The sequence below is a fragment of the Salvelinus sp. IW2-2015 genome, linkage group LG15 (genome assembly GCF_002910315.2).
Source record: "Salvelinus sp. IW2-2015 linkage group LG15, ASM291031v2, whole genome shotgun sequence".
In the NCBI taxonomy this organism is placed as follows: domain Eukaryota; kingdom Metazoa; phylum Chordata; class Actinopteri; order Salmoniformes; family Salmonidae; genus Salvelinus; species Salvelinus sp. IW2-2015.
In genome coordinates this window covers 47,272,086-47,286,668 of record NC_036855.1, presented here as the reverse complement: position 1 = coordinate 47,286,668, position 14,583 = coordinate 47,272,086, and the positions used below count along the sequence as shown (strand labels likewise).

At 40.6% G+C, this 14,583-nt stretch overlaps 1 protein-coding gene across 1 annotated transcript in view; it reads right to left on the bottom strand.

Moving 5' to 3' along the window:
• The window catches only part of LOC111974393 (protein kinase C-binding protein NELL1), a 372,315-nt gene that overhangs the window by 334,256 nt on the left and 23,476 nt on the right, over positions 1 to 14,583 (bottom strand). Inside the window, exons 5-6 of the mRNA XM_070447366.1 lie at positions 11,041 to 11,102; positions 2,952 to 3,054 (exon numbers count right to left, since the gene is read on the bottom strand). Coding sequence (XP_070303467.1) covers positions 2,952 to 3,054; positions 11,041 to 11,102 — 165 coding nt within the window. The remainder of the gene's footprint in view (positions 1 to 2,951; positions 3,055 to 11,040; positions 11,103 to 14,583) is intronic.

Sequence of the window (14,583 nt, the reverse complement as noted above, 5' to 3'; positions counted from 1 at the left end):
AATCACCAATGGCCTCATGGAATCTCTGAGCAGTTTCCTTCCTCTCCAGCAACTGAGCAAGGAAGGACGTCTGTATCTTTGTAGTGACTGGGTGTATTGATACACCATCCAAAGTGTAATTAATAACTTCACTATGCTCAAAGGGATATTCAGTGTTCTGCCTTAACGTTTTTCACATCTACCAATCTGTGGCTTTCTTTTTGAGGCATTGAAAAACCTCCCTGGTCTTTGTGGTTGAATCTGTGCTTGAAATGCACTACTCAATTGAAGGACCTTGCAGATAATTGTATGTGTGGGGTACAGAGATGGGGTAGCCATTATAAAATCATGTTAACCACTATTATTGAGAACCAAATGAGTCCATGCAATTTATGTGATTATTTAAGCACATTTTTACTCCTGAACTTATTTAGGCTTGCCTTAACAAAGGGTTGAACGTATTGACTCAAGACATTTCAGTTTTAAATTTTTTATTTTTTTTATTCTACAAACAAAATTCCACTTTGACATTATGGGGTAGTGTGTGTAGATCAGTGACAAAATCTCAGATTAATACATTTTTATTTCAGGCTGTAACACAACAACATGTGGAAAAAGATAAGGGGTGTGAAGGCACTGGAGTTGCTTACCAAGATGGCATTGAACTGAGTGGTCTYGTTACAGTTTTGCCTTAAATCGGCTTGAAAATCTATGGCAAAACTTGAAAATGGCTGTCTAGCAAGTATCAACAACCACCTTGAAAGAGCTTGAATAATTTTTTAAGCAAACTTAACATGCGGAAATATTTGTATGAACATAACAAGATTCAACAACTGATACATAAACTAAACAAGTTCCACAGACATGTGACTAACAGCAATGGAATAATGTGTCCCTGAACAAAGGGGGGTCAAAATAAAAGGAAGAGTCAGTATCTGGTGTGGCCACCCGCTGCATTAAGTACTGCAGCGCATCTCCTCCTCATGGACTGCACCAGATTTGCCAGTTCTTGCAGTGAGATGTTACCCCACTCTTCCACCAAGGCACCTGCAAGTTCCCGGAAATMTCTAGGGGGAATGACCCTAGCCCTCACCCTCCGATGCAACAGGTCCCAGACGTGCTCAACGGGATTGAGATCCGCGCTCTTCGCAGTATGGCTGGTGGCATTGTCATGCTGGATGGTCATGTCAGGATGAGCCTGCAGGAAGGGTACCACATGAGGCAGGAGGATGTCTCCCTGTAACGCACAGCGTTGAGATTGCCTGCAATGGCAACAAGCTCAGTCCAATGATGCTGTGACACACCCCACCAGACCATGACGGACCCTCCACCTCCAAATCGATCCCGCACCAGAGTATAGGCCTCGGTGTAACGCTCATTCCTTCGGCGATAAACGCGAATCCGGCCATCACCCTTGGTGAGACAAAATCGTGACTCCTCAGTAACGAGCACTTTTTGCCAGTCCTGTCTGGTCKAGCAACGGTGGGTTTGTGCCCGTAGGCGACGTTGTTGCCGGTGATGTCTGGTGAAGACCTGCCTTACAACAGGCCTACAAGCCCTCAGTCCAGCCTCTCTCAGCCTATTGCGAACAGTCTGAGCACTGATGGAGGGATTGTGTGTTACTGGTGTAACTCTGGAAGTTGTTGTTGCCATCCTGTACCTGTCCCGCAGGTATGATGTTCGGATGTACCGATCCTGTGCGGTTATTGTTACACGTGGTCTGCCACTGCGAGGACGATCAGCTGTCCATCCTGTCTCTCTGTAGCACTGTCTTAGGCGTCTCACAGTACGGACATTGCAATTTATTTCCCTGGCCACATCTGCAGTCCTCATGCCTCCTTGCAGCATGCCTAAGGCACGTTCACGCAGATGAGCAGGGACCCTGGGCATCTTTCTTTTGATGTTTTTCAGAGTCAGTAGAAAGGCCTCTTTAGTGTCCTAAGTTTTCATAACTGTGACCTTAATTGCCTACCATCTGTAAGCTGTTAGTGTCTTAATGACCGTTTTTTTGCTGAGTTTATATTTATTTCTCAACTTTCCAAATGTTAAGCACATTGCTTTTCTTTACAACAGGAGTATAGCCTACCTGGCTGGCANCCTCATGCCTCCTTGCAGCATGCCTAAGGCACGTTCACGCAGATGAGCAGGGACCCTGGGCATCTTTCTTTTGATGTTTTTCAGAGTCAGTAGAAAGGCCTCTTTAGTGTCCTAAGTTTTCATAACTGTGACCTTAATTGCCTACCGTCTGTAAGCTGTTAGTGTTTTAATGACCATTCTACAGGTGCATGTTCATTAATTGTTTATGGTTCATTGAACAAGCATGGGAAACAGTGTTTAACTTTACAATGAAGATCTGTGAAGTTATCTGGATTTTTACGACTTATCTTTGAAAGACAGGGTCCTGAAAATGGGATGTTCCTTTTTTTGCTGTGTTTATTATACAATCCAGGTGTGCAAAGCTCTTAGAGACTTACCCAGAAAAACTCACAGCTGTAAATCGCTGCCAAAGGTGATTCTAAGGTGATGTCTTTACTCAGGGTTATAAATTAGATATTTCTGTATTTAATTTTCAATAAATTAGCAAAAAGTTCTAAAAACATGTTTTCACTTGGTCATTATGGGGTATTGTGTGTAGATGGGTGCAGACAAAGCATCAATTMAATCCATTTTGAATTCAGACTGTAACACAACAAAATGTGAAATAAGTCAAGGGATATGAATACTTTCTGAATGCACTGTACCTATAACTAAAGGTACAAAGGAAGTACCGTACAGTGTACCAATGCGTTACAAGCGTTTGTAACCCTTTAGGAACAAATCAAAACTTTTTTTTTGAAGGTGTGCCACACTCTAAAACAATACACTGTCCCTATTCTCAGATGATACACAGCCTGGTCCTAGACCCATGTGAGTGCCATCCTCCAGCACATTGTCTCCTCACTCTGTGGTTGAGGATTGATGACAGTACTCACGTCGGCATTTCTTGCAGCAGGTGCCCTCCACATGCACGGAGAGAGAGTCCTCTGAGCAGTTGGCGGGGAGACAGAATATCCTGCGACACTCCACTACTCCGTTCTGTAGAGACAAGAGATTACCCTAAAACACACAGATACCATCCCAGTGTGTGTGTGTGTGTGTGTGTGTCTGTGGCACTGCCAACAAGACGAGTGTAAAACATAGAGTGTAAAACATAGAGACAAACATACTGCGTTCAAAAATCATGTCCTCATTCATCAGTCCTCACTTATCTGTTATTTGTGCAAATCACATAATCAACCCATCAAACTCAATCATAAAAACCGGACTCTGTAATAGACTCATAGAAGGAAGTCATGGTGGTAATCTCTGATGGTTAAAGACAGGAAAATACTAGACTATATGTAATTAAGCAATAATAATGATAGTGATATTCATATTAACAGCATTTATAACAAAAAATAATAAAGAATAGGCAAAAATGAATAATTACGCTATACTTCTCACTCACTGTCTGTCCCTCAGGTTGTGGCAGTAGGCCACAAACTTGGCTGCTAAAACACAGCATTTAGTTTTCTCCTCAATTATGTATTTAAGTGTGTCTTCATCGTTTAAGTTTTCTAATTCTTCGTATTGTTGTGTAATTGTGGGAAATGATGTATTTCTTACATCAAAATATCTGTCACGGTTTCACAGAAAATTTGTCTCTGTCTCTTCCTGGGGGCAGAATCTTGGGGGCAGAATGAGCACAGCCTATCCACTCTGACAGTGGTTTAAAGTACTTAAGTAAAAATACTTTAGAGTACTAATTAAGTCATTTTTGGGGGTATCTGTACTTTACTATTTATATTTTTGCCAACTTTTACTTCACTACATTCCAAAAGAAAATAATTTACGATTTACTCAACACATTTTCACTGACACCGAAAAGTTAATGTTACATTTTGACAGCAAAACTATCCAATTCACTCACTTATCATGAGAACATCCCTGGTCATCCCTATAGCCTCTGATCTGGCAGACTCACTGAACACAAATGCTTCGTTTGTAAATTATGTCTGAGTGTTGGAGTGTGCCCCTGGCTATCCGTTAATTTAAAAAAACAAGAACATGCTGCTGTCTGGTTTTCTAATATAAGGAATTTGAAATGAAACATTTCCCATTTACTTTTGATACTTTTTTTAAAGTGGTGGATCAGCTTTAACATTGTGGATAGATTGTTGTATCCATCAATGTAATTGTCTGTATCATTTTCAATCCCCCATATATTTTTGGGGTAAATATATATATCTATATACATACACACATATATATATATATGTATACACATAAACATTCATACATATACACATATACACATAKATTTTTTAGAATATACCTTTATTGTTCAATGTAAACGCTACCACCCCTCCCCCAATTGGAGTAGACTAATAAACAATAACACTTAGGCCTCTACCTTCAGTATCTACCAACATATTAAACACATTTTACAGACACAACCTATTTTACAATAGTTATATTTTGTTTGTTTTTAGTCCTTCCTCTATTTCTGATGTCCATCCAMTGTGATTTCTATTTGTAACTGTGCTATTTCACAAAACRTCTGAACCTATATACATTTTACAGACACCGTATGTTTTACATTGGTTATCTTGTTGTTTTTAGTCCCATACTTCAGCTCCATTCAACTCATCCCATCTGTCTCTTAACACCATCCATTTTGGATTTATATTTGCCAACTGTGCTGTGATGCTTCACAAAAGTACTGAACCTTATATTCTCACAGCTTCCACAGATTGTAAATTAAAGATAAACATTTTTGCTAAAATAATTATTATATTATTGACTATGACTTTTCAATTCACCCAGTTTTGCTATCTGCAGCGTTAGTTCCAGGTAAATGTTGCAATTCTTCAGCCATTCCTGGACCTGGACCTGTGACCAAAAACGAGCTACATTCGGACAGTACCAAAATAAAGATCTAATGATCTGCCTCCTCAGAGCAAAATCTGCAGAGCTGGGAAGATTGTATCCCCCGTATATTTAACATTCTATTGGTTGCAAGAATTTTTAATAATAATTTAAATAGAAAAATTCGAAGTTTTGAATCTGGCATTGTTTTGCATGTCAATTCATAAATCATGTGCCATGTAATTGGCACATCGAAAATCTCTTCCCAACTTATTTGCAATATATACGGCACAGCTGTCAATTTTTTTGTCCTGAAATGAAATTGGTATATGTTTTTATTTATCACAATTTTCCTTAACCATTTATGGTCTTTAATGCAGGGCCGACAGACAAGTTCCTTACTTTTTCGCCTCTTCTATTTTTGTGGTAATGCTGCAATTAGTTGGTTGTAATTTTGGGTAGAGCAGACATTTCCATATGTCTGTGTTAGCTGCATGGCATGTGTGACATAACTCCACCAGTCCTATTTATGATATGATTTACAAAAATTATACCTTTTTTAAAAATGTTATTGAAAAATATATATATTAGTATATTTCAGTTAAACCACAATATTTGTTGTATTATTTGTTCTGTCTTTTCAGGTGGATTAAACAGAAATTGCAACCAAATTTCTAAGACTTGTTTAAAAAATAACTATATTTTGGAGATTTCGTTTTCAAATAACCGAAAGTAAGCAGTTGTAATCTGAATAAATGGAAAAAGGCCATTCTTGAACACGGGGTGTGACATTCTTACTGTAACTTTTGTACAGTGGCTTGTGAAAGTATTCACCCCCTTGTCATTTTTCCTATTTTGTTGCCTTACAACCTGGAATTAAAATAGATTTTTGTGGGGTATGTATCATTTGATTTACACAACATGCCTACCACTTTGAAGATGCAAAATATTTTATTTATTGTGAAACAAACATGAAAAAGGCATAAAAACAGAAAACTTGAGTGTGCATAACTGGGATTTTTGCCCATTCTTCAAGGCAAAACTGCTCCAGCTCCTTCAAGTTGGATGGGTTCCGTTGGTGTACAGCAATCTTTAAGTCATACCACAGATTCTCAATTGGATTCAGGTATGTGCTTTGACTAGGCCATTCCAAGACATTTAAATGTTTCCCCTTAAACCACTCGAGTGTTGCTTTAGCAGTATACTTAGGGTCATTGTCCTGCTGGAAGGGGAACCTCCGTCCCAGTCACAAATCTCTTGAAGATTGAAACAGGTTTCTCTCAAGAATTTCCCTGTATTTAGCGCCATCCATCATTCCTTCAATTCTGCCCAGTTTCCCAGTCCTTGCCGATGAAAAACATCCCCACAGCATGATGCTGCCAACACCATGCTTCACTGTGGGGATGGTGTTCTCGGGGTGATGAGAGGTGTTGGGTTTGCGCCAGACATAGTGTTTTCCTTGATGACCAAAAGGTTAAATTTTAGTCTCATCTGACCAGACTACCTTCTTCCATATGTTTGGGGAGTCTCCCACATGCCTTTTGGCGAACACCCAACGTGTTTGCTTATTTTTTTCTTTAAGCAATGGCTTTTTTTCTGGCCACTCTTCCACAAAGCCCAGTTCTGTGGCGTGTACGGCTTAAAGTGGTCCTATGGACAGATACTCCAATCTCTGCTGTAGAGCTTTGCAGCTCCTTCAGGCTTATCTTTAATCTGTTTGTTGCCTCTCTGATTAATGTCCTTCTTGCCTGGTCCGTGAGTTTTGGTGGGCGGCCCTCTCCTGGCAGGTTTGTTGTGCCATATTCTTTCAATTTTTTAATAATGGATTTAATGGGGCTCCGTGGGATGTTCAAAGTTTCTGATATGTTTTTATAACTCAACCCTGATCTGTACTTATCCACAACTTTGTCCTTGACCTGTTTGGAGAGCTCCTTGGTCTTCATGGTGCCCCTTGCTTAGTGGCGTTGAAGACTCTGGAGACTTTCAGAACAGGTGTATATATACTGAGATCATGTGACACTTAAATTCCACACAGGTGGACTTTATTTAACTAATTATGTGACTTCTGAAGGTAATTGGTTGCACCAGATTTATTTAGGGGTTTTATTGCAAAGGGGGTGAATACATATGCATGCACCATTTTGCAATAATTATTTTTTTAGACATTTTTAGAAACAAGTCATTTTTTTCTTTTCACTTCACCAATTTGGAATATTTTGTGTATGTCCACTACATGAAATCCAAATAAAAAGCCATTTAAATTACAGGTTGTAATGCAACAAAATTGGAAAACCACCATGTGGGATAAATACTTTTACAAGGCACTGTATGACTGATGCCTTTAGTGAGAGGTCTAATGCTTTAATATTTAATCATTTCTGCCCACCCCAAATTCAGATTCATTATATAAGTAGGCCCTTTTAGTTTTGTCTGGCTTGCCATTCCAAATAAAATTTAATCTTTTTTGTTCATATAATTTAAAAAGCACGTCACTAGGTGTAGGCAAAACCTTAAGCAAATAGATCAACTGTGATATGACTAAAGAGTTAATCAGGGTGATTTTTCAAAAAATAGACAGGTATTTTCCTTTCCGTGGTTGCAAGATCTTATCTATTTTTGCTAACTTTCTATGAACATTTATTGGAGTGAGATCATGTCCTTCTTTCGGGATAAGAAAAAGTATCTAGATCCTCTATGAGGCTGTGGAGGGATTCTAATTGTGGTTTTAAATGAAAACATGAATCATCAGCGTATAATGACACCTTTGTTTTTAAGCCAAGGATTTCTAATCCCTTAATAGTATATTTGTTGGATCTAATTTTAACAGCTAACATTTCGATGGCAATAAAAAATAGATATGCCAATAGTCGACAACCTTGTTTTACTCCTCCTGTCAGTTTAAACTTTCTGAGATGTAGCCATTATTTACTATTTTACTTCTAGGGTTACTGACTTTAACCCATTTTATAAGAGTATCCAAAATTGAAATATTCTAGGCATTTATATATAAACTCCAGTCATACTTTATCAAAAGCCTTTTCAAAATCAGCTCTGAAAACCAGGCCTGGTTTCCAAGACATTTCATAGTATTCTATTGTTCCCAGTACTTGTCTTATATTATCTCCAATATATCGTCCATGTAAAAAAACTGTCTGATGAGGATGAATAATATCTGACAATACCTATTTAATTATATGCGCCAAGCATTTAGCTAGAATTTTTCCATCACAACACTGAAGTGTAAGAGGCCTCCAATTTTTCAAATGGACTGGATCTTTATATATACCACTTGGATCCTGTTTCAGTAATAATGAAATCAGACCTTCTTGTTGCTTGTCCGATAATCTATCATTTATATACAGTGGGGAGAACAAGTATTTGCATACACTGCCGATTTTGCAGTTTTCCTACTTACAAAGCATGTAGAGGTCTGTATTTTTATCATAGGTACACTTCAACTGTGAGAGACGGAATCTAAAACAAAAATCCAGAAAATCACATTGTATGATTTTTAAGTAATTCATTTGCATTTTATTGCATGACATAAGTATTTGATCACCTACCAACCAGTAAGAATTCCGGCTCTCACAGACCTGTTAGTTTTTCTTTAAGAAGCCTCCTTTTCTCACTCATACCTGTATTAACTGCACCTGTTTGAACTCGTTACCTGTATAAAAGACACCTGTCACACACTCAATCAAACAGACTCCACCTCTCCACAATGGCCAAGACCAGAGAGCTGTGTAAGGACATCAAGGATAAAATTGTAGACCTGCACAAGGCTGGATGGGCTACGGACAATAGGCAAGCAGCTTGGTGAGAAGGCAACAACTGTTGGCCAATTATTAGAAATAGAAGAAAATAGAGAAGTTCAAGATGATGGTCAATCACCCTCGGTCTGGGGCTCCATGCAAGATCTCACCTCGTGGGGCATCAATGATCATGAGGAAGGTGAGGGATCAGCCCAGAACTACACGGCAGGACCTGGTCAATGACCTGAAGAGAGCTGGGACCACAGTCTCAAAGAAAACCATTAGTAACACACTACGCCGTCATGGATTAAAATCCTGCAGCGCACACAAGGTCCCCCTGCTCAAGCAGGCGCATGTCCAGGCCCGTCTGAAGTTTGCCAATGACCATCTGGATGATCCAGAGAGGAATGGGAGAAGGTCATGTGGTCTGATGATTCAAAAATAGAGCTTTTTGGTCTAAACTCCACTCGCCGTGTTTGGAGGAAGAAGAAGGATGAGTACAACCCCAGAACACCATCCCAACCGTGAAGCATGGAGGTGGAAACATCATTCTTTGGGGATGCTTTTCTGCAAAGGGGACAGGAAGACTGCACCGTATTGAGGGAGGATGAATGGGGCCATGTATTTGCGAGATCTTAGCCAACAACCTCCTTCCCTCAGTAAGAGCATTGATGATGGGTCATGGCTGGGTCTTCCAGCATGACAACGACCCGAAACACACAGCCAGGGCAACTAAGGAGTGGCTCCGTAAGAAGTATCTCAAGGTCCTGGAGTGCCTAGCCAGTCTCCAGACCTGAACCCAAAAAAAATCTTTGGAGGAGCTGAAAGTCCGTATTGCCCAGCGACAGCCCGAAACCTGAAGGATCTGGAAAGGTCTGTAGGAGGAGTGGGCCAAAATCCCTGCTGCAGTGTGTGCAAACCTGGTCAAGAACTACAGGAAACGTATGATCTCTGTAATTGCAAACAAAGGATTCAGTACCAAATATTAAGTTCTGCTTTTCTGATGTATCAAATACTTATGTCTTGCAAAAAATGCTAATTAATTACTTAAAAATCATACAATGGATTTTCGGGATTTTTGTTTTTAATTCCGTCTCTCACAGTTGAAGTGTACCTATGATAAAAATTACAGACCTCTACATGCTTTGTAAGTAGGAAAACCTGCAAAATCGGCAGTGTATCAAATACTTGTTCTCCCCACTGTATATGCCAATTATGTGATGATCCGATCGCATTCGGTCCCCTATCAACACTTTTTAAACTTTTGGTGCCAAAGAGAATGACATAAAGTAATCAAGACGACTAGCTTGATTAAGCCTCGCCAAGTATATCTCACTAGGTCAGGGTATTTAAGCAACCATATATCCACTAATTCCAATATATCCATATGATTCGTGACTTCCTTAAGTGCCTGAGGGTGATTGTTTGTGGTGTGATTTCCATATTAAAATCCCCCACCATAATAATAGAGTCTAGTGTTGCTTGTAGAGTTGCCAAATTCTTATCCATCAGACAATTCCTGGGCTTCAATACCTCTTTTGCCAATTGGCCTGGACCCTTTGCTGCTGACACGGAGCCCCGCCGATTCATCATGACTGGTCTACCGACGTAACCGTCCGAGGGCGGTTTCAACAGGCTCTCCCGTTGCAATGTCCCCCTGAGACCCATCTTCTAGCCTGCTCTCCCAGGCCTGCTAGCTGTCTGAATCGCCGTGCCTCCAGCTCGCCTAGCTACTCACTGGACCCTATGATCACTCGGCTACACATGCCTCTCCATAATATTAATATGCCTATTGCTGTTTTGGTTAGTGATTTTTGTCTTATTTCAGTGTAGAGCCTCCATCCCTGCTCAATATGTCTTAGCTAGCCCTTTTGTTCCATCCCCCACATGCGGTGACTTCACCTGGCTTAAATGGTGCCTCTAAGACAAAACCTCTCTCGTCGTCACTCAATGCCTAGGCTAACCTCCACTGTACTCACATCCTACCATACCCTTGTCTGACATTATGCCTTGAATCTATATTTCCGCGCCCAGAAATCTGCTCCTTTTACTCTCTGTTCCGAACGCACTAGACAACCCGTTCTTTTAGCCTTTAGCCGTACTCTTATCCCACTCCTCCTCTGTTCCTCTGGTGATGTAGAGGTTAATCCAGGCCCTGCAGCCCCCAGCATCACTCCCATTCCCCAGGTGCTGTCATTTCTTGACATCTGCAACCGTAAAAGCATTGGTTTCATGCATGTTAAAATTAGAAGCCTCCTCCGAAGTTTGTTTTATTCACTGCTTTAGAACACTCCGCCAACTCAGATGTCCTAGCCATGTCTGAATCCTGGCCCTCAATCTCACACAAATTATCAAGGAACCTACCAGGTACAACCCTAAATCTGTAACCATGGACACCCTCTTAGATATCATCCTGACCAACTTGCCCTCTAAATACACCTCTGCTGTCTTCAACCAGGATCTCAGCGATCACAGCCTCATTACCTGCGTGTGTAAAGGGTCCGCAGTCAAATGACCACCCCTCATCACTGTCAAACACTCCCTAAAACAATTCAGTGAGCTGGCCTTTCTAATTGACCTGGCCCGGGTATCCTGGAAGGCTATTGACCTCATCCCATTAGTAGAGGATGCCTGGTTGCTCTTCAAAAGTGCTTTCCTCTCAATAAGCATGCCCCATTCAAAAAATGTAGAACTAAGAACAGATATAGCCCTTGGTTCACCCCAGACTTGACTGCCCTTGACCAGCAAAAAAACATCCTGTGGCYTTCTGCATTAGCAACGTATAGCCCCCGCGATATGCAACTTTTCAGGGAAGTCAGGAACCAATATACTCAGTCAGCTAGGAAAGCCAAGGCTAGCTTTTTCAAACAGAAATATGCTTCCTGAGGCACTAATTCCAAAAAGTTTTGGGACAGTAGAGTCCATGGAGAATAAGAGCACCTCCTCCCAGCTTCCCACTGCACTGAGGATAGGAAACACTTTCACCACCGATAAATATAGATAATCATTTCAATAAGCCTTTTTCTACGGCTGGTATTCCCCCCCCCGTTTCTCCTTCACCCAAACCCAGACAGCGGGTGTTCTGAAAGAGCTGCAAATTCTGGATCCCTACAAATCAGCTGGGCTAGACAATCTGGACCCTCTCTTTCTAAAATTATCAGCCGAAATTGTTGCAACCCCTATTATTATCTTTCGTATTGTCTGAGATCCCCAAAGATTGGAAAGCTGCCGCGGTCATCCCCCTCTTCAGAGGGGGAGACACTCTAGACCTAAACTGTTATAGACCTATATCCATCCTGCCCTGCCTTTCTAAAAATCTTCGAAAGCCAAGTTAATAAACAGATCACCAACCATTTCGAATCCCACCATACCTCCACTTTGCAATCTGGTTTCCGAGCTGGTCATTCGTGCACCTCAGCCACGCTCAAGGTCCTAAACGATATCATAACCGCCATCGATAACAGCCGTCTTCATTGACCTGGCCAAGGCTTTCGACTCTGTCAATCACCGCATTCTTATCGGCAGACTCAAGAACCTTGGCTTCTCAAATGACTGCCTCTCCTGGTTCACCAGCTACTTCTCAGATAGAGTTCAGTGTGTCAAATCGGAGGGCCTGTTGTCCGGACCTCTGGAAGTCTCCATGGGGGTACCACAGGGTTTAATTCTCGGGCTGACACTTTTCTCTGTATATATCACTGATGTCGGGCTTGCTGCTGGTGATTCTCTGATCCACCTCTACGCAGACAACACCATTCTGTATACATCTAGCCCTTCTTTGAACACTGTGCTAACAAACCTCCAAACGAGCTTCAATGCCATACAACACTCCTTCCGTGGCCTCCAACTGCTCTGTAAATGCTTCTAAAACTAAGTGCATGCTCTTCAACCGATTGTTGCCCGCACCCTCCCGCCTGACTAGCATGACTACTCCGGATGGTTCGAATATGTGGACAACTACAAATACCTTGTTGTCTGGTTAGACTGTAGATGCACTTCTCCTTAACTTCTTTGATATAGGGGGCAGCATRTTCACTTTTGGATGAATTGCGTGCCCATAGTGAACTGCCTCCTACTGTCCCAGATGCTAATATATGCATAGTATTGTTACTATTGGATAGAAAACACTCTGATGTTTCTAAAACTGTTTGAATGATGTCTGTGAGTATAACAGAACTCATATGGCAGGCAAAAACCTGAGGCAGGCAAAAACCGTTCTGCAATTTCCTTCGGGAACTGGTCATTCATGCCTATTTTCTTGCCAGTAAGTCCATTACCCAGGCTTTTAACCATTATTTTATCTTTAAAGAAAGGAAATTTGGCAACGATTTGGCGTTCATACCTCTGCCCTCTCTGTCCGAAGCAGTGTACACGTTCGAGTTGGATTTTGTTGATAGCTTCGTGTGGGATCTGAAGCGCTGTAAGGGGGTACCCTCTAACTACAGACTCAGGAACTTCTCCTTCTTTTTCTTGGAGACTTGTAAGTACCAGATTCTCTCTCATGGATCTAGTCTGCATGTCAAGTAAAGCATCTCTCGGTTTCAATCTTATTGAATGTCCCTGTTAGCTTGTTTGTGTCATTCTCCAATGTCGCAGCTTATTCGTCACTCATCTCGAGGCTTGCCTTCAACTCCTTTATATCCTTACTGACTAGTTCAAGTATATCCAGTTTGTKATTTATTGATTTTAACAGATCGGTTTCGACCTTTACCATTCCCGGTGGTGAAAATATTAAATTGTCTGTGTCTGTAGAAGAGTCACGTTTTCGTTTTGAAATAGGTTCCCCTGTCTTACTCTCCGTCATGTTTGGGTGTTGCTTGTTTTTGTAATATTTGTCAATACATTTCTCTAGTCTTATGATTTGTTTTGTGTTGTGATCCAGATTGAAGGTTATTACCCACCAGATTGCGTAGTGCTAATATTTAGTCTAACTTACCGATATTGAATATTATGTTTTTATCTTGAGGTGATCTATATAACTGTGTTCAGTCCGCCAAACACTTTTAGACTTTTACTCAAGTAGTATTTTACTGGATGATTTTCACTTTTACTTGAGTCATTTTCTATTAAGGTATCTTTACTTTTACTCAAGTATGACAATTTAGTATTTTTGGCTGGGGGTTATAGCATTTCTTTCACATGACCTATCAGTTTAGACATGTGTGTCTGGGTAAGCGTCATCTAATATTTATAAAATATTTGTATCTGGCCACTTTCTGTTTACCAGAAAATGTTCCTTGTTGTAGGCTACTACTTTTACCACTTTTAGTCTTAATCTTTACTACACTACTCACTGTTTAGCACATGACCTCAATGTGAATCCCTAAAAAGATGAGTGGGGCTGGCTTAAGAAGATGTGAACAATGCTGAATGGGTGTAGACAAAGGAGAGCTCTCCAGTAGGTACCAAAACATTCAAAGGCCATTTTCTCAAAAGAGTTTTACAAGTTTATCAACTTTTGAAGCTGAATTACTTTCCCATTGTTCRTCAAAAATGCAGTGTAAATACCATTGTGTAGCTCTGAGTCTCTACTTGTATCCAATGTAAAAAAACTAAAATGTTCTACATAAGACCGATTTGAGCCGGTCGGTCACATATATAGAACACAAATTCCAATTGGCTATACTTAAACTCTTTAGCATTATCCTCAACTCTTCCCCAGTATTTGGAACCAAGGTCTGATCACCCCAATCCACAAAAGTGGAGACAAATTCGAACACAATAACTACCATGTTCTGAACAAATGTCAGACCCCACATTCACCCTGCACGCCCTTATTGACAAATAAACAAACCATTTCAAAAACGCTTTAGACTGAATTTGGCATGAGGGTCTGCTATATAAATTGATGGAAAGCGGTGTTGGGGGGGGGAATATACAACATTATAAAATCCATGTACACAAACAACAAGTGTGCAGTTACAATTTGTAAAAAAAACACACAGATTTCTTTCCTCAGGGCCGGGGA